Source organism: Vipera berus (assembly GCF_964194415.1).
Source record: "Vipera berus genome assembly, chromosome: W".
Taxonomy (NCBI): Eukaryota; Metazoa; Chordata; class Lepidosauria; order Squamata; family Viperidae; genus Vipera; species Vipera berus.
The window spans coordinates 50,095,603-50,121,438 of record NC_138210.1 but is presented as its reverse complement, the minus strand read 5'-3'; the positions used below and the strand labels follow the sequence as shown (position 1 = coordinate 50,121,438).

Genomic DNA, 25,836 nt, shown 5'->3' with positions numbered 1-25,836 from the left:
CTGGCATTTTTACAATGGTTGGACTTTAAGTGACAATTTCCAACGAGGACTGTAGTGATAAAAGAATAAGGACCACATAATAAAGCAGCTCTAGGCAGTGAGCTATTCAGGCTAGCAAAGTCTCCATTCTCACAGGATCTGTACTGGCTGAGGAATTCTGGGAGTTGAAATCCAGAACACTGCTAAGATTGAGAAACACTGCTCTGTCTTCCCGGAAATCGGCCAGCCCCAATCTTCCCCTCTCCTCTGCAGACATTATTGGTGTGCTTTAACTTTGCTGAACACGCTACAAGGATAATAAGCCTTTTATTTCTAAACCAAGAAAATTGTCAAGATTCCAAGTTTTAGATGGCAGACCTGTGCTGATACAGTGGCATCTCTTTAATCAAATTGAATGTGGCTTTGACTTAGGAGTCTGTGTGCAACCGAGTTAAAGTTGCCAAGAATTGGGGAGAGGGGTACGATGTGCAGCTTTGGTAAGAAACAACTCCTCGGAAGACCACGGCAGGTGATAATATAGATAGGAGCTGATAATGGGTGAGCTTAGAGCAGCCTTTGCTCATTTGGTCTTCTCCAGAGCTATTGGGATTATCATTGTCTAGAATTTTAGGATGCTACACGATGCAGACACAGCACGTAAAGAGGAATCCAGGTCTAGAAGGCTGGTCTAGAAGATACCGGATCATTTCTGCTCATGGTTAGTTATTATCACTCTTGTGACTCTGGGGTGTAGATGATTAAAGGCTGGCTGTTCTTGCCCTTATCGTGCCAGCAGACGTCAAAGAAAGGGTAGACCGTGCCTGTAAAGCGCTCGTGGAAAGCAAAGATCTGGAACAGGTTGTCTTCATCACTGGCATCATAGAAGGCCAGGAGGCCATCGTCGAAGCTGAGGTAGATACCAATTCGGTTGGGCTTTCCCTCCAGCTTCAGAGACCAGGGTTCCTTGTGCTCCACATAGGCCTCGTAGCTTTTCCCTTCCTTGCAACCCACCAGCCAGAAGCCATTGGATGGGGTGGCGTGCAGGCGGCCCTTGCGCCCGGTTTCAGCAGAGATGAGGCCCAGAGCCCAACGGGGTTTGTCATCTACTGTCACCTCCCAGTAGTGTTCTCCTTGTGAGAAACTCTGGCGTGAGACCAGGCAGTTGGATTTGTCAAACCGTTGGGGGTCATCCAAGCTCACGGCTTGCTTATGTTCGACACACTCCACTCTTTTCCCATCTTCGGACACCACTAGGTTGGCTTGCGCGGTGGCTGGGTCCAAGGTCAGGTTTTCCAAAGCTTCAGGAAGACAGAAAGACGTGAAGATTAGTCACAATGTGAAAATAAGGACTTCCCCCCCTTTCTTTTCTTTCATGGAGAGGATTTAATCAGTGGATAGGCTTTCTGTACTTAAAAAAAATAGCGTAAGAGTGAACATAATTATTCTTTCTGAATTATTCATGCCTTAACTTGCAAAGATATTTAGAATACAATAACAGAGTTGGAAGGGACCTTGGAGGTCTTCTAGTCCAATCCCCCACTCAACCAAGGGTAGGCAACCTTGTGTTGTGATTCAGGGTCAGCCTGTGGGTTCGGCAGTTGGGTCGGACGATTCAGAGGAGGAGGAGGGGGGTGTTGGAGAGCCTCCAGAGGATAGCCCTGAGGCTCCGCAGAGCCCTCAGCCAGGCCCCTCCCACCTGGTTACGACGCAGACCCAGCTGTGTGAGCCTGACAGCGTGGATGAAGATGACCCACAGCTGGCCCTGTTCAAGGACGCCCGACGCAGGAGGCAGTCAATCAGGAGTAAACAGAGGAAGGCGATGGGGCACCTCAGAAGGAGGCAGAGAGAAGCCACGCCTTGAACTGTTTAAAAGGGGAATGTGTGGGAGGGCTGGTTTGCTGAAGGCAACCGTTTGAATAGCTCCTGTTTCATGGTTCGTGTTACTGTTTTGCTCTGTTTTATGTCAATAAATTTGGCAGGCTTAGTTCCAGCCTCTTGCCGTTTTGTAAAGGGGTTGTCCCTGCCTTTTCTGCAGGGCCAGTAGTAGGCTGGTACAGAACACCTTGGCTCTTTTATGACTCATGGACTTCAACTCCCAGAATTCTGGGAGTTGAAGTCCACGAGTCATAAAAGAGCCAAGGTTGCCTACGAAGGATGCAAAGGGCCGACTTCTTTAAACACACACACACACACACACACACACACACATGCAGCCTTATCCTCCAAGTGGTGGTCTCTACCTGGCATTATTGCACGGAACATCTTCCTCCATACTTGAAACTTAAACTCATCAGAAATTATGGGGAGCTGAATGTCCATGCGGGCAATGGGTGGAGATTTCCCCAGGATCTTCTGCAATCTACAGGGCAAAGGAAAGAAGAAGACACTTTATCATGGCTGGGGGTGGGGGGGAATGAGGATTCCCCCTACTATTCTTTTACACTTTCCCCTTATTAAATATAATAACCTTGTTTATTAAAAGAAGGTTCCCAAACAAAGATTCCCCCCAACATATATTGGAAGACCAGCCCCACCCTTTTGTGATGCTCTGATAAGCTAGGTCAACGGGAAAGCCAAATTCACTTCACAACTACGTTACTAACTTAACAACCACAGTGATTCACTTAATACCTGTAGCAGGAAGGGTTGCAGAATGGGGCAGAATTCACTTAACTTTCTCACTTAGCAACAGAAATTTTAGTAGTCGAGGACTACCAGTAGTACAATTAATTTTGGTAGTCGAGGGCTACCAGTAGTACAATTAATTTTGGTAGTCGAGGGCTACCAGTAGTACAATTAATAATTAGAGAAGAATCTGTGAAATCGGATAGTATGAAGATAGAATCAAGGAGAGACAGATGGAAACTGAGTGGGCTCCAGGGAAATGGAGGAACAGCTGAATGGGAAAGTGGGAAACGGAGCGGAATATCCCAAAGGAAGATATACAAGTCTGAGTAGCTAATGCCACATGTCACCGCAAAATAATGAATTAGAATAGAATAGAGCTGGAAGGGACCTTGGAGGTCTTCTAGTCCAGCCCCCTGCTCAAGCAGGAGAACCTGTCCTATACCATTTCTAGTCTCTTCTTAAAAACCTCCAGTGATGGAGCGCCCAAATAAAATAGCCAAATAAAAAAATAATACAAATCAAACTCTGGGAGTTTGATTTGTGTTATAATTTTGTATTTGTACTCTAATTCTGTATTATAATTTGTGTTATAATTTTGCATTTGTATTATAATTTCTCAAATTAAGGAGAGTAAAACATACTAAGGAAACCTGTGTATTTATTTAAATTAACATGAAGGAACGTTGGGGTTTTTGGTAAACGTCAACCTAGGAAGGTGTCCTTAATTCAGAGCATCATCCTCTTGTTTCTCTCACACACAGACAAACCTAGTTAATTGTTGAGATTCTAGTAAAGCTCTGTTTCTGTAGTTTCAGGACTACAGGTAGTCCTCGACTTATGACCACAATTGAGCCCCAAATTTCTGTTGTGAAGGGAGACATTTGTTAAGTGAGTTTTGCCCCTTTTATGACTTTCTGTGCCTCAGTTGCTAAGTGAATGAATCACTGCAATTAGTAAGTTGGTAACCTGGTTGTTAAGTGAATCCAGCTTCCCCATTGACTTTGCTTGTCACAAGGTCGCAAAAGGGGATCACATGACCTCGGGACACAGCAACCATCATAAATATGAACCAGTTGCCAAGCATCTGAATTTTTTTTTATTGAAGAGTTTTATCATACATTTTATCTTTAACAATCCCCCCTAGCCCTCCCCTATCCCTCCCTCCCTACCCCTCCCCCCCTCCCCCCCCCCGACTTCCCAGAGCTAAGTACAAGGTATAAAAAAACCAAAAAAAACCAATCGTAGACATTCATATGCTAACAACCATAAACTCTGAAATCCATCTCTCTCTAGCTCATATAAGGTAATTACAAACACTATTAATCTAAGATATATAAAAAAAAAAGAAAAAGAGAAAAAAAGAGGAGAAAAAAAAGGAAGACTTATTCAAATGCTACATGAAACTTCTTAGTCCCATATTTGTTCTGGATATACTCAATCCATTTTCTCCACTCCATAACATAACGTTCTTGCGAGTGATCTTTCAAATAAGCCGAAATCTTTGCCATCTCTGCCAGGTCAGAAACCTTTAAAGTCCATTCTTCTACAGTCGGCAGTTCCTCCTTCTTCCAATATTGGCCTATTAAGAGTCTTGCTGCCGTAGTTAAATTCAACATCAGCTTAGTGTCCACAACCGTAGCATCTGTAATTATACCCAACAAAAAAAGTTGCGGACAAAACTTTATCCTTTGCTTGAAAATCTTCTGCATCTTCCACCAAATTTTTATCCAAAAGGCCTTAACCTTTTTACAAGTCCACCATATATGAAAATATGTTGCATCTTCTTCACCACACCTCCAGCATTTAGGCTGATAGTTCGGATACATACTTGCCAGCTTTTTAGGATCTAAATGCCATCTGTAAAACATTTTATAAAAATTTTCTCTTAGATTTTGAGCTTGTGTAAATTTTACGTTCCTCACCCAGATCTTTTCCCACATGTCCATTGTAATAACTTCTTGGATATTTTGGGCCCATTTAATCATACAATCCTTAACGAGTTCTGTTTCTGAGTCAATTTCTATCAAGGCAAGATATATCCGTTTAATATGTGCTGGACCCTGATTTCTGATTTGCTTTATCAGATTTTCATCAGTCATTGTAAAACCATTTTTCTGATCTTCTTTCCACCTGGCCCGTAGCTGAGTATATTGAAACCAATTCTGAACAATCTTCTCATCTCGCAAGAGACTATATGGTTTCAAACACCAGACATTTCTTTCCAAGCTTAGAATCTCCTTGTACGTAGTCACATCGTGTTTGAAACCAGCATGTATATTTTCTATTGCGTGTTTTGGGATTGCCCACAATGGTATCTTACAATCTAATTTATGTCTGTACTTCTTCCAAACCCTCAACAATGCCTGTCTTAAAATATGCACTCTAAAGACATTATCTACCTTCTTATCATACAACAAATATGCATGCCAGCCAAACAACAAGTCATGGCCCTCAAGATATAATAATCTCTCTTGTGTCAAATTGATCCAATCACTTATTCCTGCTAAAGCAGCAGCTTCATAATATAATTTAAAATTAGGCATTTTAAGACCACCTCTTTCACGAGTATCCTGTATTATCTTTAGTTTAACTCGTGGCCTTTTCCCTGCCCATACAAATTTATTGATACCGCGCTGCCATTCCTCCAAGTTAGAATCTTTCTTAAGAACCGGTATCATTTGAAATAAAAATAAGAATTTAGGCAGGACATTCATTTTCACTGCTGCGATTCGCCCCAACAAAGACAATTGCAATTTTTCCCAACTCTCCATTTCTTTTTGGATTTTCCCCCATAATTTTTCATAGTTATTTTTATATAACTTTGTATTAGAGGGCGACAAAAGCACCCCCAAATATTTAACCCTTTTAACAATCTCAAATCCAGTTAATCCTTCTAAGAGAGCCTTTTGCGAAGCTGTCATATTTTTGGCCAGAATTTTAGTTTTTTGTGTATTAACTTTAAATCCAGAAACCTTCCCATATTGTATTATTATCTCCATCAGGTCCACAACAGAGTTCTCCGGCTGGGTCACTGTAACAACCAGATCGTCTGCGAACGCTCTCAATCTATAATCCTGATCTCTAATTTGTATACCCTTAATTTTTTCCGAATTCCGTATTTTAACCAACAATATCTCCAATGTTAGTACAAATAACAAGGGCGATAACGGACACCCTTGCCTTGTGCCCTTCTCAATATTACATGCTTCTGTCAGGCTATTATTAACTATTATTCGGGCAGTTTGTTGTTGATATAATGCCCTAATTGGTTGCAAAAAATTATCCCCAAAATTCATTTTATCCAAGACTTTCATCAAAAAGCCAAGCATCTGAATTTTGATCACGTGACCCTGGGGATGCTGCCAAGGTTGTAACTGTGGAAAAACAGTCATAAGTCACTTTTTCCGGTGCTGTGGTAACTTTGAACGGTCACTAAATGAACTGTTGTAAGTCGAGGACTACCTGTATACAGGAACTCTGTGTTCAATGCCTTTAAATATGCAAGTAAAATACAGGTTGCATTAAGAGCATTTTCAACAAGTAACACTGAAATCAAAATGATGATGTGTCATCACTGCACAAAGGACGAAATTGTGTACACCTGTCCTAATGTCTGCTGCAAGTACATAGGCAGTGTCAGTTGTGTCATATTGTCACACATGTGTCATCATTTCTCCTTCTCATCCTCTAAGAAGGTGGTTCTGGTAAGGAGGAACTTAAGTGAGGGGTCCTTGATGCTCTCTGGGCTTGGTTGTTTTTTTTAGACCAGGGGTAGGCAACCTTGGCTCTTTTATGACTCGTGGACTTCAACTCCCAGAATTCCTGAGCCAGCATGGCTCAGCTTGGAAACCTCTCTCTTTCCCCTCAGCATAGCTGGCTCAGGAATTCTGGGAGTTGAAGTCCATGAGTCATAAAAGAGTCAAGGTTGCCTACCCCTGTTTTAGACCTTTCATTACCAAACTGGGTAACATCTTCAGTACTAGTAGGGAGAGGCAGAGAGAGCAGAGAGAGCAAACCCCACCTCTTACTAGCACTGATGATGTTACCTACTTTGAGTAACAAAACATCTACAAGAAACCAGCCAAGCTCGGACAACAACAAGGACCCCTCATTTTGGAGATACTGAAGATATGCACAATTCAGAGAAGAGGATTGGCTGGTGGGTTGTTTTAAATGAACAGTTACTCACCTGCTGGCAACCAGACAATATTTCTGTGGAGGAAAAAAGAAAGCAGAAATTAGCAAAGTTCAGGTAGTTTTCCCTCATAGGGCAGATTTTAACAATTGAAGCCCTTCAGTTGTTGGGTTATGACTTCCAGGATTCCTACCAGCCTGGTTAGGCAATTAAAAAATGAAATACAGATATGGGTAGTCCTCGATTTACGACCGCAGTTGAGGACAAAATTTCTAATTTTTTAAGCAAGACATTTATTAAATGACTTTTGCCCCATTTTACCACTTTTCTTGCCCTGATTGTTAAGTGAGTCACTGTTAGGTTTGTAACATGGTTGTTGTCAGGACCCACCTCAATCCACATCTTAGGAAATAAGAACTCTTGGATGCAAGTTTAGTCCAAAAGGAAAATGTTTACTAGGATGGAATCGATTGTGGGAATACAAGACGGAATCTGAGAAAAGTTACATTTCAATCCTATATAAACCATTCCCATTCCAGCCCCTCCCCTCATCCATTTGGTCAGGCTGTCGTCAGTTGCTAGGTGTCAGGTCCTTCCATGGGAAAGGGAACTCTCCTTGGTTTTATGGTTATTGCTTTCCTTTTCAGTTGTAAATGAAGATACAATCCAGACCTGTCTGTCCCCCCTCCCTTCCCCAGTAAACATCCCCTGTTGTTTGAAAATCGCTTTAGTAACCATCCTCTCCCCCCCCCCCTCGGAGAGATGGCAGAATCCCCAGAAATAGCACGTTGTTCTACCTATACAATTATGAAATGTGATATAAATGGATTCTGACAGTTGTTAAGTGAAGCCGGCTTCTCCATTGACTCGGCTTGTCAGAAAGTCACAAAAGGTGATCACATGACCCTGGGACACTGCAACTGCCATAAATATGAGCCAGTTGCCAAGCGTCCGAATTTCCATCACGTGACCATGGGGATGCTGCGACGGTTGTAAGTGTGAAAAAATGGTCATAAGCCAGCTTTTTTTCAGTGCCATGGTAATTTCAAACGGTTGTAAGTCGAGGACCACCTGTACACGACATATGCCTACAGTAAGGCTGAGCACACAATGCAGAAGCGTGATCAGCTTTGACTTGGTTTTTAGTTTCAAGACCAAAAAAGATCAGAAGAAGCAACCTCGAACTAAGGAGAAACTTCCTGACAGAACAATTAACCAGTGGAACTACCTGCCTCCAGAAGCTGTGAATGCTCCAACACTGGAAGTTTTTAAGAAGAGACTGGACAGCCATTTGTCTGAAATGGTTTCCTGCCTCAGCTGGGGGTTGGACTAGATGACCTCCAAGGTCCCTTCCAACTTTTATTATTGTTGTTGTTGTTGTTGTTGTTGTTGTTATAAAACTTTTATTCATTAAACATGAACCTCAGTCAACTGAACACTCAAATTGACTAGCAGTAATGGTTGACACGGGTTGCTGCCAGCATCCTAGGTATCAACCAAGTATCTCCTTAAAATGTAAGATATTATTATTATTATTATTATTATTATTATTATTATTATTATTATTATTATTATTATTATTATTATTATTATTATATAAAAATTTTATTCATGAAACTCAGTCAACTGAACACTCCAATTGACTGGCACTAATGGTTGACACAGGTTGCTGCCAGCATCCTAGGTATCAACCAGGTATCTCCTTAAAATGTAAGATGTTCCGAGTAGCGCAGTTTTTTGTAGCTTTGCTGGAGTTATTGCAGGAAGCTGCAATTTCTTGATGTATTTTGCAAAGTTTTTGGACATAGTTCCCAATGCCCCGATGACAATGGGTATCACTGTTACACGTTTCATCCATAATCGCGCAGTTTCGATGGCCAGGTCACGGTATTTCGTAACTTTTTCTAGTTCTTTTTCTTCGACTCTGGCATCTCCTGGTACAGCGATATCAATCAGCTGTACGCTTCAGTTCTCTATGACTGCGATATCTGGCGTGTTGTGTTCCAAATGGCGATCTGTCTGTATTCGGAAGTCCCACAAGATCTTCACCCTCTCATTCTTGACAACTTTTTCTACCCTATGTTCCCACGACTTTTCGGACACAGGCAAGTCGTATTTTTTACACAATGCCCAGTGGATTAGTTTAGCAACTCGGTCATGTCTAGCTTTGTAATCAGTGTGTGATTTTGCTGCACTCACATATTAAATGTGAAACAGTTTCAACTTTGTCATTGCAAAGTCGGCAATTTGAATTGTCAGTAGATTTTTGTATCTTTGCTATTATTATTATTATTATTATTATTATTATTATTATTATTATTATTATTATTATTATTATTATTATTATTATTGCAATGGAGGTGCCTCACCCTCAGGAACTCGGTCTGTGGTTCGTCTTGCACATCGCCCAGCACCATCTCCATCTGCTTGAGCTGGTCCAGGTAACGGGTCACGGTCTTGCGTTCATTTTGCAAGGCCTCGGTGGCCTGTTGTTGCACCCGCTCAGCCTCCTGGCCCAGGGTAGACTCCAGCGCTCCCAGATAGGACCGCATGACCCCCAGCTGATCTGACACTTGGTGTTTGAATCGGGATACTGTTTCCTAGTGTGGGAAGAATTCATAAATTTATATAATTGTTAGAATTATGTGTTAGAAATAGTGTATAGCAGGAGTGCCCAACCTCTGGGCTGTGCAAGCAGGGGGTGAGCATGCACATGTACACAGCTCCACTTGTGCGAGTGGCGAGCACACGCGCCCGCCGCTTGCACAAATGGAGTTGTGCAGACATGCACCTGCCACTCGGACAACACCATCCCTTCTCCCCCTTGCCAGTCCACCAAGCCGAAAAGGTTGACCACTGTTGTATAGGGAATCATATGTTAACTAACCAAGGTCTCCAGCGAAGTTACTGATTAGCAATCTGTAAAATCCTTTCAGTTTATAGCAAACATAAGAATGAATTAGACATTCATTTCAAATGGTAAACACATACAAGCAGACACACACAAAACTCAATTAACGCAATGTAAACATAATTATAACACTCACAGTTCAAATGAAGAGGCACAATCCACATCCTTCAATTTAATCAAGCCCTTCCCTGCATCAACACATACACAGACCCACACTCCTCAAGCCATACCAAGGACAAACTCCCCTTTAAAACAGCCCTTGTGTACCCCGTTTTCTCTGCAGCTGCCCTCGTAGGCAAATCTCTTTGCTTCGGGGGCAAAAATAAACCTCCTTTCCTCACAGCTGTCTGGATTTCATTTTGATTTATTCTCGCACAACCCCAATTACAGTAGGAACCCCAAATTATTCTTCAATAATACGGGAAGGACAAGAATGGACAGTTCTGGTGTGAGGGCTGGACAGCTTGTCCCTGGTATCCAGCACTTCACTGTCAACAAAGATTCCCCTCAGTATTATATTTATCTTTTGTAGCAGCAGTGCCCGAACTTTTTTGCACCAGGGACCACTTTCACGGAAGACAGTTTTTCCGTGGACCGGTATGTTCCACCCATCTCACTGTTGTAATGATTTTGGATGGCTTAAGGTAAAGGTAAAGGTTCCCCCGCACATGCGTGCTAGCCGTTTCCGACTCTAGGGGCCAGTGCTCATCTCCGTTTCAAAGCCAAAGAGCCAGCGCTTGTCCGAGGACATCTCCGTGGTCATGTGGCCGGCATGACTAGACGCCAGAGGTGCACGGAACACTGTTACCTTCCCACCGTAGTGGTCCCTATTTTTCTACTTGCATTTTTACGTGCTTTCGAACTGCTAGGTTGGCAGAAGCTGGGACGAGTAACGGGCACTCACTCTGTTACGCGACACTCGGGATTCGACCCGCCAAACTGCCGACCTTCTGATTGACAAAATTAAGATTAAATAAGAAAATAAAAACCAAGAGGAGAGGTGACCAGGGGGCGGGGATCTTCTCTCTAAAGATAAAGTTTGTAGAATACAATTTCTACAATACGAATTCAATGTAGATTTGTAGAATAACTCTGTAATGTGTTGGTGTGTGATGTTTGTATAGACACATGCACATAAGGTAGGCATGTGCTTATTAGCATGGAGCAATACAATCGGTGAGCCAATGTTTTAATGTTGTCTCTTTATAGATCTGTTATAAACCACCATGTGGTCTTCCTACCTCCTACCTATCTGAGTCTCTCGCATACAGACCAACAAACATCCAGGGCTGGTACCTCCACTTCTGCTATTTGCCGATTCAGCAGGGCAATCGTCTTCTCCTTGCGTATTTGGGCTTCCTGGAGCTGCACCTGTTGCTGAGGAAGCTGCTTCTGCAGTTATGCCAGGTAGGGAAGGAGAGACAAAACACAGAAATTTCTGAGGACAAGAATAGGAGAGGAATACTCCGTTTGACACGTGATCTGGACCAAATATTCAGTGAGATTCATAATCCCCTGCTCTATCCTGAAGTCTCAGGGAGACAGTAGTTTGTTTCATTCATTCGTTCGTTCGTTGGTTCGTTCATTCATTCACTCACTCACACACTCACTCTCTCATCCGTCCATTCATCCATCTTTCCATCCACTCACCCATCCATCCATTTATCCATCCACCCACCCATTCATCCATCCATCCATCTATCCATACATACATACATTTATCCATCCACCCACCCACCCACACATACATACATGCATACATACATACATTTATCCACCCACTCACTCATACATACACACATACATACATTTATCCACCCACCCACCCATCCATCCTTCTATCCATCTATCCATACATTTATCCATCCACCCACCCACACATACATACATACATACATTTATCCATCCACCCTCCCACCCACACATACATAGATGCATACATGCATACATTTATCCACCCACTCACCCATCCATCCATCCATCCATCCATACATACATACATACATACATTTATCCATACATACATGCATACATACATACATTTATCCACCCACCCACCCACCCACCCATCTATCCATACATACATACATTTATCCATCCACCCACCCACCCACACATACATACATGCATACATACATACATTTATCCACCCACTCACTCATCCATCCATCCATCTATCCATACATACATGCATACATACATTTATCCACCCACTCACCCATCCATCTATCCATACATACATTTATCCATCCACACATACATACATACATTTATCCATCTATCCATCCATCCATCCATCCAGATGAACCTTGCCAACATGACTCAAGAGTAGCAAATAAGTTTGAAACAATGCTGGTCAGAATTCAGGTGCTTGGCAACTGGCATGTGTTTGTGACAGCTGTGTTGTCCAGGGATGACATGATCGCCATTTGTAACCTACCTAGCCGTCTTATGACAAGCAGAGTCAATGGGGAAGCCAGAGTTGCTTTATGACCACATGATTCACTTAACAACTGCAATGATTTGCTTAACAAACAAGGCAACAAAAAAGCCATAAAATCTGGCAAAACTCCCCTAACAGCTGCCTTGCAATGGAAATTTTGGACTCAGCTGAGGTTCTAAGTCTACCTGTACAAGGACTTCATAAGTGACAACCACACCTTAGTTGCCCTGGAAGCTTACTGGCAGCTAATATATTTTTCCCATAAATGTCCGTAGAATGTCATCACTTGGTAGAATCGATAAATACATGCCCATCCATACTTTGGGACAAAGGCTTTAGCTCAGAGGGAGAACATATACCTTGCAGGAATGGTACCAGGTTCAATCCCTGCTAATTTCTCTGACCGGCAAGATCCTGGCTTGCAATCCCACTGTGGCCTGTTCTTGCTGGGCTGACAAATGGCCTGACTGGATACAAGTCAGGGGTGCCTGTTGGACTGGCAGGGACAGAGGAACAAGGAGGAGAACAAGACTCCCAGCTCCTAGGGCTGTGTTCGATCTCAGCCTCTTACCTTCATCCTCTGGTGGGCCTCAGCAGCAGTGATGATGTTGTGTCCCTTGTGCTTGCCGAGTGAGGCGCAAACCCCGCAAATCACCTGGCGGTCCTGTTCGCAGTAGACGCTGAGAGGGTCGAGGTGCTCTTCGCAGTGGTCACGAGGCACCTGCCGAAAGGACTCCACCAAATGCTCCATCTGCTGGTTGATCCGCAGCTGCTCCACCTTGGTGAGGGCTTGGCAGGTGGGGCACGAGGGACCCACTTTGCCCTCACACTCTTCGGTGGCCACACGGGCCAAGCAGGCCTGGCAGAAAGTGTGCCCGCACTCTGTCGTCACGGGGGACTGGAAGAGCTTGAGGCAGATGGGGCAGCTGAGGTCCTGGTGCATGCCTTGCATGAGGCGTTGTTGGGAGCCGGACATGGTGATGATGGAGAGACAGGGACCTGGCAACCAAGACGGACAATTTGAACCCAGAACCTGATTTGCTGATCATAAACAATATTAGTTTTTCCAATCCATAGTCTTTTCCTTGCTAGTATATAGTCAGGTTTACATAACACATTCCTTTCTCTTTCATTCGTTTTTCTAGCCATTGATAAAATCGATTCCAAGTTCTAGAGTAAACCAAACGTTCTTTCTCTTTAATCCCTAAAGTTAGCCTATCCATTTCTGCACACTCTAATATTTTCTTAATTAATATTTCTTCAGTCGGTAAGTTTTCATTTTTACAATATTGGGCAAATACAATTCTCACTGCTGTTAGTACATGTAATATTAGATATCATTAGATCTATTATTGTTATGTACATATATCTATCCAGACAATATGTTGTTGTTGTTGTTGTTGTTGTTAGCTGCAAAGTCGTGTCCAACCTATCGCGACCCCATGGACAACGTTCCTCCAGGCCTTCCTGTCCTCTACCATCTTCTGGAGTCCATTTAAGCTCACGCCTACTGCTTCAGTGACTCCATCCAGTCACCTCATTCTCTCTCGTCCCCTTCTTCTCTTGCCCTCAATCTTTCCCAGCATTAGGCTCTTCTCCAGTGAGTCCTTCCTTCTCATTAGGTGGCCCAAGTATTTGAGTTTCAACTTCAGGATCTAGCCTTCTAAAGACCAGTCAGGGTTGATCTCCTCTAGGACTGACCGGTTTGATCGCCTTGCAGTCCAAGGGACTCGCAGGAGTCTTCTCCAGCACCATAGTTTAAAGGCCTCCATTCTTTGGCGCTCAGCCTTTCTTATGGTCCAACTTTCACTGCCATACATTGCAACTGGGAAGACCATAGCCTTGACTATACACACTTTTGTTGACAGGGTGATGTCTCTGGTTTTTAGTGTGCTGTCTAGATTTGCCATGGCTTTCCTCCCCAGGAGCAAGCGTCTTTTAATTTCTTGGCTGCAGTCCCCATCTACGGTGATCTTGGAACGCAGAAAAATAAAATCTGTCACTACCTCCATTTCTTCCCCATCTATTTGCCAGGAATAGAGAGGGCCGGATGCCATGATCTTGGTTTTCTTAATGTTAAGTTTCAACCCAAGTTTTGCACTCTCCTTCTTCACCCGCAACAAGAGGCTCTTTAGTTCTTCTTCACTTTTTGCCATTAGAGTGGTATCATCTGCATATCTTAGGTTGTTGATATTTCTCCCAGCAATCTTAATTCCAACTTTAGATTCATCTAGCCCTGCCTTTCTCATAATGTGCTCTGCATATAAGTTAAATAGGCAGGGCGACAGTATACAGCCTTGCCGGACTCCTTTCCCAATTTTGAACCAATCAGTGTTTCTGTGTCCAGTTCTCACTGTTGCTTCTTGGCCCACATATAGGTTTCTCAAGAGACAAATAAGATGGTCTGGTATGACCATCTCTTTAACAACTTGCCACAGTTTGTTGTGATGCACACAATCAAAGTCTTTAGCATAGTCAATGAAGCAGAAGACCCAGACAATATGCTGTTTGCCAAATATTGGAAATATTATTGGGGGAAACCCCAACCCTGATCCCATCCTCCCTTTGACCCCAACCCCCCCCCAAAAAGAGTCTTGGTGGAGCAGTGGGCTAATGCCTCCTTAAGTAACACCAGCTGCCTGCAATTAGTGCAGGTTCGCATCCCACCAGGCTCAAGGTTGACTCAGCCTTCCATCCTTCCGAGGTAGGTAAAATGAGGACCCAGATTGTTGGGGGCAATAAGCTGACTTTGTAATAATGCTGCTTGGGGTGTGTGTGAAAGCCCTAATAAGCAGGCATATACATAGAATGAAGGCTACTGCTAAGCTTGTAAGCTGCCCTGAGTCTTCGGAGAAGGGTGGGATATAAATGGAATTAAATAAAAATAAAAACCCCAATCCCTATCCTTCCACTCTATTCCCAACCCTAAAAAAGCCAATAAAAACCTTTAAAAAAAAGAATTTGATTTGCTTAAAGGTAAAGGTAAAGGTTCCCCCGCACATGCGTGCTAGGGGCCGGTGCTCATCTCCGTTTCAAAGCCAAAGAGCCAGCGCTTGTCCGAGGACGTCTCCATGGTCATGTGGCTGGCATGACTAGATGCCAAAGGCGCACGGAACGCTGTTACCTTCCCACCGTAGTGGTCCCTATTTTTCTACTTGCATTTTTTCGTGCTTTTGAACTGCTAGGTTGGCAGAAGCTGGGACGAGTAACAGGCGCTCACTCTGTTACGCGGCACTCGGGATTCGACCCGCCAAACTGCCGACCTTCCGATCGACAAGCTCAGCGTCCTAGCCCACTGAGCCACCGCGTCCCTGTTTGATTTGCTTAGTCTCCCTCTATTGCCCCCATCAAACCAGCAGGGTCCCCTTATATTCTGGAGTACAAAAAAACCACCAAATTAAGAAATATGAATAAAGAGCTCAATTCATGATGATCCCGTGGTTATTTCCCTGCAAATCTCCTGACAACTGAAGAAGCCTCTTGAATGAGAAGCGAAATGTCTTCAAGGGAAAACAAAGGAAGTCCAACTGCCTTTTGAAAAAGCACCTTTGGAATAACCATGATCTGGATGACTGGGAATCTCCATAAAAATTAGGCAATGCTGCCCCCTACCAAGAAAGATGTAGAAAATTATAATAATGTACAAGGGTGCAGAGAAGAGCAGCAAAGATGATTAGGGGGCTGGAGGCTAAAACATATAAGGAACGGTTGCTGGAATTGGGTATGTCTAGTTTAATGAAGAGAAGGACGAGGGGGGACATGATAGCAGTCTTCCAATATCTCAGGGGCTGCCCCAAAGAGGGAGTCAAGCTATTCTCCAAAGCACCCGAAGGCAGGACAAGAAGCAATGGATGGAAACTAGTCAAGGAGAGAAGCAACCTAGAAATAAGGAGAAACTTCCTGACAGTTAGAACAATTAATCAGTGGAACAACCTGCTTCTAGAAGCTGTGAATGCTCCAACACTGGAAGTCTTTAAGAAGAGATTGGACAACCATTTGTCTGAAGTGGTGTAGGTTTTCCTACCTGAGCAGGGTTGGACTAGATGACCTCCAGCCCCTTCCAACTTTTATTATTATTATTATCATCATCATCGTTGTTGTTGTTGTTGTTGTTGTTATTTTGCCCCCACCCATCTTGTGTATTCCTGTTGGAATACAAGACTAGAGGATGTTTGGTTTGAGGAAAATGATACCTAGGCTTCTAAAGAGAGTAGGGCTATCAAAACTGGCCTGCAAATATCCAAATGACCATTAGAGGGCAGGAAAGTGTTTTCAGCTCCTCTCTGAGGCTGCCATCTAATGGTCATCTGGAACTTTGCATCCTAGATCTGGTAGTCATAACATCAAGTTGTCCTAGTTCCAGGCCTTCTCCAAAAATTGGATCTCCTCAAACTTTTGAGGTCACTGGCCAAAATTAAAATTATGAAATTATAGTCAAAAATGAGGGAGCACATCCTCCAGTAAGATGATATATGCTTTTAATATTTTTATAACTTTTTAAAGGAAGTCTTTAACTTTGTAGTTCCCTTTTAGCATGAAACCTAGGTCAAATGATCTTCCAGCTCCCCCAGATCTCAATTGGCCCTGTCTAGCACCATTGGCCTTTCTATACTTTCCCTCCTTAAAGAAAAAATAGCACAAACATGAGAGGTTTATCAGAAGAAGCTGAGAACATTTCTGAGTAACAGCTCCATCAACAGAGTTGGTGGCCCTATCTTCATCTCAGAACCATGTAGCCAGGAACAGGCCCATTCTGGGTTTCATCCCTCTTTAAATTAAACTATCCCCCCTCCTCAGTCATTCCCATTGTTGACTTTCAAGAAATGTAGGGCTTAGTAGACTTAAAATAACTCAGTGAGTAGTATTTTTGGTCCTCCACCAGCCGCTCTTTCTCCTTATCCCCAGATTTCTATTGGGCTCACGTTCCTTAATTCCTTCCCTGAAGAGGGCTTTGTATTAGGGCTAATGAAGATGGTGATATTGGTGCTATTAAATTTGGGAAGCTACCAGAATGACAGCAGTGGGTTAGTTTTTTAAATTTCTTCACTGCCATCTTGGGATATGACAGCCCTAACCATATTCAACCTTTACATATTATATTGTGTCTACAGACAGTTCCACAAACATTATCTGCCTATCAAATTTGTAAAATTTGAAAGTCCAAGTTAATGCCATTTTCCTAATATTACCTCCTCCTCCTCCTCCTCCTCCTCCTCTTTTTCTTAAGAGATCATTTGTGCAGGAAAGCTATAGATATTTGTTTAAGGTAGATAGCATTACAATGGTACCTTGATAAAGGTAAAGGTAAAGGTTCCCCCGCACATGCGTGCTAGTCGTTTCCAACTCTAGGGGCTGGTGCTCATCTCTGTTTCAAAGCCGAAGAGCCAGTGCTTGTCTGAGGACGTCTCCGTGATCATGTGGCCAGCATGACTTGACGCCAAAGGCGCACGGAACGCTGTTACCTTCCCATCGTAGTGGTCCCTATTTTTCTACTTGCACTGAGCCACCGCGTCCCTTTGGTACCTTGATACTCAGTATTAATTGGTTCTGGGAGGCAAGTTGAAAACCAAAAACGATGAGTACCAAACAAATTTTTCCCATAAGGAATAATGTAGTGAGTCACAAGGCAGCCGACACTGGCAAGTTCTAGTTTGCATGTTGAGTACCAAACAAAAAATGAGTACCGGGACAAAATTTTAATATCAAAATGTGTTGAGTACCTAATTCAATGAGTTTCAAAGCACTTGAGTAGCCTGGAAGTTAAAAACTGAAGGATAGTGTAGAACCAGGGGTGGGATTCAGCCAGTTCACACCAGTTCGGCAGAACCGGTAGCTAATTTTTTGTTGCCCAGGCCCAGAATGGACTTCCGGAAGCAGCATCCACACAGAGCACCGGTTGTTCACATATTTGAATCCCACCACTGTGTAGAACTGTTTCAAGCAAACCCTGAGGAAAATCAATTCTCAGTAGTGGGTTCACAATAAAAATTGGGACAAACTAAAGAAAAATAAATTTTAGAAACGTATATATTGGCTTTTAATAAAAAAAACCATTCTCAAAACAACTTAGAGGACGTTGCAATAATGCCACGGCCCTTAGCATTAAGTCAGAAGATAAGGCAGAATGTGCCTTTCTTACAAGCAAAGGCCAAGTCACGACTGTTGCATTTGAGTTCTCTTTCTGGCAAGGAGCTTGGTGCAAACTCTGCTGCAGCTGCTTCTCCTTTGACTGATGGATGGGGCCAGGTTGTTTTCCCCCTTGACATGACGTTCTTGTTGTGAGAAAACAAGCTTTCAGTGGCTATTATTGACCCAAGCAAAATGATGCTTTCCTTCTATCCTTCTATCCGGCTCCAGGTTCAGAAGATTATCAAGGCTCTGCAGCTTATCAGTATAAAAATAATTAGATATATTTTTGGTGCCTCAAAAAAGGCCTGGGCACACACAGATCTTTGCCCCTGCCGGTTGATGTAAGTACACACAACTTTAAAGAAAGCTGCCATGAAGGAAAAGTAATCCTAGCATCGGAAAAAATGCCGTGTCAGGAATGGAAGATTCAGCCATGGCTCATGGCGAATCAAACTGCCTAAATGATTCCCAGTACAGGTAGTCCTCGACTTACGGACAGAATTGAGCCCAACATTTCTGTCGCTAAGTGAATTTGTGAAGTGAATTTCGCCCCATTTTACCACCTTTCCAGCCACAGTGGTTAACGCGAATCACTGCAGTTGTTAAATTGGTAACATGGTTGTTAAATGAATCTGGCTTCCCCGTTCACTTTGCTTGTCAGAAGGGTGCAAAAAGTGATCACATGACCCCGGGACACTGCAACCGTCATAAATATGAATCGGTTGTCAAGCATATGAATTTTGATCACGTGAGCATAGGGATGCTGCAACAGTTGCACGCGTAAAATACAATCGTAAGGCACTTTTCACAGTGTTAACTTTGACTATTAAATGAACTGTTGTATGTTGAGGACCAATTGTACATGGTTCTCTTACAATACATTGAGATAGCCAAGAGCAGCTTTGTGGCAGGACTCCCATCAATTTGAAGCAGTTTTTTTTACTTGGTAACTGTGCTGTCTCATTCATGCACACACACACACATAGTGTGACCTGCAGTTCTTTGACTTCAACTCCTAGAATCCTTTTATAGAGGACCAGATTGGGGCAGTCTGGCAAAAATGGGGGATCTGAAGCAAGATTTTTGCAGAACTCAAGGCAGAATTTATTTAAGATCTGGATCACTCGGTCCTTCCAAATGTTCTCTGTTCCAGATCTGCCCATCGTCACACGGAACAGTGTGATGTGTGGGAGATAAGATCACCACGGACGATCCTGGTGATACCTCCACCTTTTTGGTGACCTGTTACTTGGGATTTTTCTGAACACGGATTGACCAAACCTCTGAAAGACCGCCATGTCCTAGAAAAACTTGTATGGCAGGATGGCCCCGAAGGAGTAAGAAGGAGCTCTCTTGGTGTGTCATGCAAGCTCCTTTGTGCTTCGTCTCACATCTCTTCCGCACCAAATGTTCAGGTGGCCTAGTTTGGCCATGAGTTCACTAGTCTTCCAAAAGTCTTGTGTTGTAAAATAAGAAATTCACATTATCGGAGGGGAGCACTCATTTATGTCAACCTGTTACCCTGGATGTTTGAAAGCTGGCTGCAGGCTGTGTTTTAGGTTCCCACCCACAATGCTGGAAGCTACCCCATCATGTGTTGAGAGTGACAAATAGAAGTTTTTTTGTTTTAACAGGAAATAGATTTGGAAGGGACCTTGGAGGTCTTCTAGTCCAGACACGTAAAACTCGTGACGTCACGTGACATCGTGTGACGTATTGGAGCTTTCCCCCCATTGCCGGGAATGGGGTGGGCGTGGTTTCCTCGTGACACATCTGGCCCATGGTTTGACACCCCTGTTTGACACCCCTGTTCTTGTCCAAACCCTGCTTAAGCAGAAACTCTGTACCATTTCCAGTGCTTTTTTGTAAAAGAAAAAGGTGCCGGAACTCACACATGTCATACAACCCACCTTGCCTACCCTACAAGGTTCCATCCAAAAAAGGTGCCGGACCTCCGTTCTGAGCGTTCTATGAGAAAAAAAGCCCTGACCATTTCAGACAAATGATTATACAATCCCTTCTTTAAAATCCCCAATGATGCAGCATCCACAACTTCTGGAGGCAAATCATTCCACTGGTTAATTGTTCTGACTGTCAGGAAATTTCTCCTTAGTTCTAGGTTGCTCCTCTCTTTGGTTAGTTTCCATCCATTGCTTCTTGTCCTGCCTTCAGGTGCTTTGAAGAATAGCTTGACTCCCTTTTCTTTGTGGCAGCCCCTGAGATATTGGAAGACTGCTATCATGTCACCCCTCGTCCTTCTCTTCATTAAACTAGACATACCTGTTTTCTGCAACCGTTCCTTATATGTTTTAGCCTCCAGACCCCTGATCATCTTTGTCGCTCTTCTCTACACTCTTTCTAGAGTCTTGGCATTTTGTTTTGTTTTTGTCAGCAGGTGACAACCTTTATTTTATTTTTTTATTTTAATTCCATTTATATCCCGCCCTTCTCTGAAGACTCAGGGCGGCTTACAAGCTTAGCAGTAGCCTTCGTTCTATGTATATGCCTGCTTATTAGGGCTTTCACACACACCACAAGCGGCATTATTACAAAGTCAGCTTAATTGCCCCCAACAATCTGGGTCCTCATTTTACCTACCTCGGAAGGATGGAAGGCTGAGTCAACCTTGAGCCTGGTGGGATGCGAACCTGCACTAATTGCAGGCAGCTGGTGTTACTTAAGGAGGCATTAGCCCACTGCTCCACCAAGGCTCTTGGCGGGAGGAGAAGCAAATCTATGGAAACCCACCAACTGCTGCCCTTAAATTATGCCGCCATAAAGCAATAAGGATGCAATCTTGCAATCAACATTAGATCAGAGATCAGCTTCAGGAAATTATGCACTGCTTGATTTCCTCCATTTATACACCAGTGTGACTCTTCTGCCTCTATGACTCTGGACGTAAAGTGCCATTACTCTTCCTAACACACATGCAAAGACTCTGAGCTCTACCCTGCAGTCGTGACCAGAGCGACTGTCCGTTTGCAAAAATGCTTCTGTTGTATACCGTCCTTTCTACAACACAGCTAGCCACCTTCATCAGAACAGCAGAACACATATTTTCTTTACAGAAGGGTGATTCCCAAGTCCTCCCCCCATCAACCCAACTGCAGGTAGTCCTCGACTTACAACCACAACTGAGGGCCAAAATTTATGCCGCTAAGCAAGACAGTTGTTAAGTGACTTTTGTCCCATTTTACAACCTTTTGTGCCACCGTGTTTTAAGTAAATTGCTGCAATTAAGTTCGTAACATGGTCGTTAAGTGAATCTGACTTCCCTACTGAGGGTCGCAAAAGGCGACCGCTTGACCGTGGGACACCGCAAACGTCATAAATACATGCCAGTTGCCAGGCATCCAAATTTTGATCACGTGACCACAGGTCATAAGTCCGTGGTGGCGAACCTATGGCACGGGTGCCACAGGTGGCACGCAGAGCCCTCTCTGTGGGCACACACGCCGTCGGCCCAGTCCTAGGCCTTCAGCTGGGTTTTATAAAACCTTTTCGCTTTAGGCCTCCACCGCCTAAAGCACCTTAAAAAAAAATTCAATCAATTTCAACTTCTTGCGGGGAAAAAAACATCTCGCAAAGTTGGAATTGATTGATTGAACTTTTTAGTCCCACCCAGTCTGCGGTTACCACTGCAGCCATGCCCACCAAATTGGCCACCCCTGTTCTGTACCAGCCTGCTACCGGCCCTGCAGAAAAGGCAACCCCTTTACAAACGGCAAGAGGCTGGAATTACGTCTGCCAAATTTATTACTACAAAAAACAAACAAGACACGAACCAAGATACAGGAGCTTTGAAACACTATCTGAGCGGTTGCTTTCAGCAAACCAGCCCTCCCCACACATTCCCTTTATAAAGAGTTCAGGGCGTGGCCTCTCTGTGCCTCCTTCCGAGAAGCCCCACAGCCTTCCTCTGTTTACTCCTACTTGACTGCCTCCTGCGTCGGGCGTCCTTGAACAGGGCCAGCTGTGGGTCATCTTCATCCACACTGTCAGGCTCACACAGCTGGGTCTCCATGGTGACCAAGTGGGAGGGGCCTGCCTGAGGGCTATCATCAGCAAGGTCTTCAACACCCCCCTCCTCCTCTGAGTCGTCCGACCCAACTGCCGAACCCACAGGCTGACCCTGAATCACAACAACCCCCACCTAATTGGCCACCCCCACCCAATTGACCACCCCCACCCAGCCCCCAACAATACATAAGTGGGTTTTGGGTTGCAGTTTGGGCCCTCGGTCTCTAAAAGGTTCGCCATCACTGTCATAAGTTATGAAAGACGTTCATCACTCACTTTTTTTCAGTGCCGTTGTAACTTCGAACGGTCACTAAACAAATGATTGTAAATCGAGGACTACCTGTATGTATTTGCCAAGAGTAGCGGCAAACAAGATTTGGGGATTAAATATGGAATAGGGTATTTATTTTCATTCTTTTTTTTTTCTTTTCGCATGGAAGAGGATCGGTGGGCTTTGATGTTTAGTTTGCCTTTTTTTTATTTTAACTTGGAAGATGACATTTGAAACATTGTCCCTTTATTTATTTATTTATTTATTTATTTATTTATTTATTTCGATTTATATACCGCCCTTTCCCGAAGGACTCAGGGCGGTTTACAGGGCATTTAAAAAAGAGTCAATACAAACGTTAAAACAAATTAAAAAAGATTAAATAAAACCCTGAGAACAGTAAAAACCCAATTAAAATTAAAATTAAAAAAAATTCTCAGCCTGGGCCAGAGAGCTCGAAGAGCCAGGTCTTCAGGTCCCGGCGGAATGAACGGAGGTCTCCATGGCTTTGAAGGTTGCCTTGAAGGTGGTGCCACACAAAAAAAAAAATCACTCCAATGGGGCAGGCCCTCTGACTTTGGGGAGACGTGCTTAACTTGCTTTCCGGATAGCTTTCCCTTTGTGCGGTGGTTGCTTTCATTGTGCAAGAAACTGACTTGGTCTGGTTTGCCTTAAGCAAGAGAGGAATGCTAAGTGTGCAAAGCAGCTGCTGCTGTCTGCAGGGAGGGTGGAAGTGCGCTATATATAGTTCAGAAGGTAACGCCACTGTGACAGCTGAAAAAATGGCTCCTAATCAAGCGAGACGCCTGCCTCTTCTTTCTGTCCATTCTCAACAATAGATGGATGCATTTTAATGTAGTCTGCATCTATACGGCTGAACTAGCAGTGTTTCCCACGGCATGGTATTGTAAATTCAAACCGTAGAATTTATTTGAAGAACTCTTCTGATTTTTTCTTTCTTTCTTTCTTTCTCTTTCTTTCTTTCTTTCTTTCTTTCTTTCTTTCTTTCTTTCTTTCTTTCTTTCTTTCTTTCTTTCTTTCTTTCTTTCCTTCTTTCTCTTTCTTTCTTTTTTTTCTTTTCTTTCTTTCTTTCTTTCTTTCTTTCTTTCTTTCTTTTCTTTCTTTCTTTCTTTCTATCTTTCTTTCCCTCCCTCCCTCCCTCCCTTCCTGTTCTTCAAAGAAAATCAGGGAAGCAGGCACGGTTGCCCCACATTTTATCCCACCAAAAATGCTGTGAAATCACTTTGGGCTCACAAACAAGAATTGCTTAAAGATCCACAGAAAGTTGCAAGTTTGAATGGAGGCTCGTGTCAGGGCGTGAATTTATATTTAGACACGATTAAATATTCTAATCATTTTATCACATCCCTTAAATCCAATTTGCTACATATTTTAAAATATGCCTCACAATACCCTTTTTCTAAAATATATTAACATACATAGAAAAGATAATTGGTATATCAAAGGGAATTTTGTTTAACACAGAATATTGTGTATATATTAAAGTTTTCTTTCTGAAAGTCTTTCAATTTATTGAAAAGGACTCCCATAATCTTTTCTCTCTTTTTTTGGTTAAGAACTCATTTTTAAAAAACAAAGAAAACTGCAATCCACTTTTCACCTGATTAATATCCGCATGGGACCCCTTACCCAAAAATACAACAACATATTAATTATTAATGTATTGTAGAAATTCTACCAGTTTCTGGTATTCTGCCTCCCATTCTAGTTTCTATAATATATTGGCTGGGTCAACAAGCTTTTATGTACATGAATTCAGTTACCATTAGCAGCAAGTTATAGAAAATCTTAGCATAGTGAAAAAAACAATCCTCCATCCAGAGATTTGAAAATCATTTGGGTTGTAACATACAAGATATAATTATGATTTACCTATGCTTGCGTTATGCTGAGCTACATCATACCCGTTTCAGGGGTTTCTTTGCATTATCTCAGTGTATTTGAATTAAGAATGCAATTTAAACAAAAAATAAAATGGCGGTGACTTCTGTTTTTGTAATCAAGGAAAAACCCCGTGGAACGCAAAAGTTTTATAACACAAGCCAAACAACAAACTCCTTCAGTCGTTATCCTAAACCAAGGTTTGAATAGGGTTGAAGCTGCTCAGAGTCACCTGAATCACAAGATAGGCAGCAAATCAATTTGAGAAAGAAAGAAAAAGAAAGAAGAAAAAGAAAGAAAGAAAGAAAGAAAGAAAGAAAGAAAGAAAGAAAGAAAGAAAGAAAGAAAGAAAATTCTTCATGCTTGATAGACCTTCTTATCTACAAAGAACAGACCTACAGCTCCTCTTCTTCATGGACCTTACTCTTCTCTACTCTACTGGACTGTTTAACAAGAGCTATCCGCTGCAAAAAGTGACATACTTCTATCCTTCCCTCAAGCTTTTGAAAAAGGTGCATTTTTATTTTTCAATTTAGGCTTCATGTCAGCCTTGACTCCTGGTGACTACATGGACAGAGCCCTGCCGTTTTCTAGACAACATTTTCAGAAGAGGTTTGCTGCTTATTCCTAGAGCTGAGAGAGAATGGCAGTCATAGAGGCCACCCAACCATCTTTGCCCAACACAGCATGACAAGTCAAAACAAGGACCAGGACCTTATGATAAGGCAAAAGAGGAAGGAAGGAAGGAAGGAAGGAAGGAAGGAAGGAAGGAAGGAAGGAAGGAAGGAAGGAAGGAAGGAAGGAAGGAAGGAAGGAGGGAGGGAGGGAGGGAGGGGAGGGAGGGAGGGAGGAAAAGGAAAGGAAAGGAAAGGAAAGGAAAGGAAAGGAAAGGAAAGGAAAGGAAAGGAAAGGAAAGGAAAGGAAAGGAAAGGAAACGAAAGGAAACGAAACGAAAGGAAAGGAAATGAAAGGAAAGGAAAGGAAAGGAAAGGATTCTTACTAGAGCAGAAGATGATTCAAGGCAGAGCAAATTGCCAGGACTGAAAGATCAGTGACCATCCCAGGACAGATGCAGAAGGCAAGTGAGCGGTTCTTGGTTCCGCCCCAGGTCTTCCTATATATAGCCCAGTCATACCTCATAGTTCCCGGATGTCTGGAAAGGCATCCAATTTTCTATATACATCTCTCAATAGGACGACGTAGAGGTGACTATTGGTATGGCAAGGTCACTTCTTACCCCACCAGACACATTCTTGGAATGCTTAGGGTTTGGGGGGGGGGCGGCCTTCTATTTGCTCAGAATTTCCCTTTAGGAATTAATTTTATACGTCCGTACTGGGAAAATCCTGACCCTGTTCCATTGGAAGACAGCCTTTGAATTTCTGAGTACTCAGAACAGCTGGGGACGGAAGCTA

General features: G+C 43.1%; 1 protein-coding gene across 1 annotated transcript; it reads right to left on the bottom strand.

The window, feature by feature from the left end:
• Window positions 1-293: 293 nt before the first annotated feature.
• On the bottom strand, window positions 294-25,508 carry LOC308676048 (tripartite motif-containing protein 72-like). The gene is made up of 7 exons (XM_081341756.1): window positions 25,422-25,508; window positions 12,668-13,095; window positions 10,950-11,045; window positions 9,112-9,342; window positions 6,797-6,819; window positions 2,220-2,338; window positions 294-1,277 (listed from the first exon to the last, which is right to left on the bottom strand). The coding sequence occupies exons 2-7, from the start codon at window positions 13,070-13,072 to the stop codon at window positions 709-711; spliced, it is 1,443 nt and encodes a 480-aa protein (XP_081197882.1). The 5' UTR covers window positions 13,073-13,095; window positions 25,422-25,508; the 3' UTR covers window positions 294-708.
• Between the last annotated feature and the right edge of the window lie 328 nt (window positions 25,509-25,836).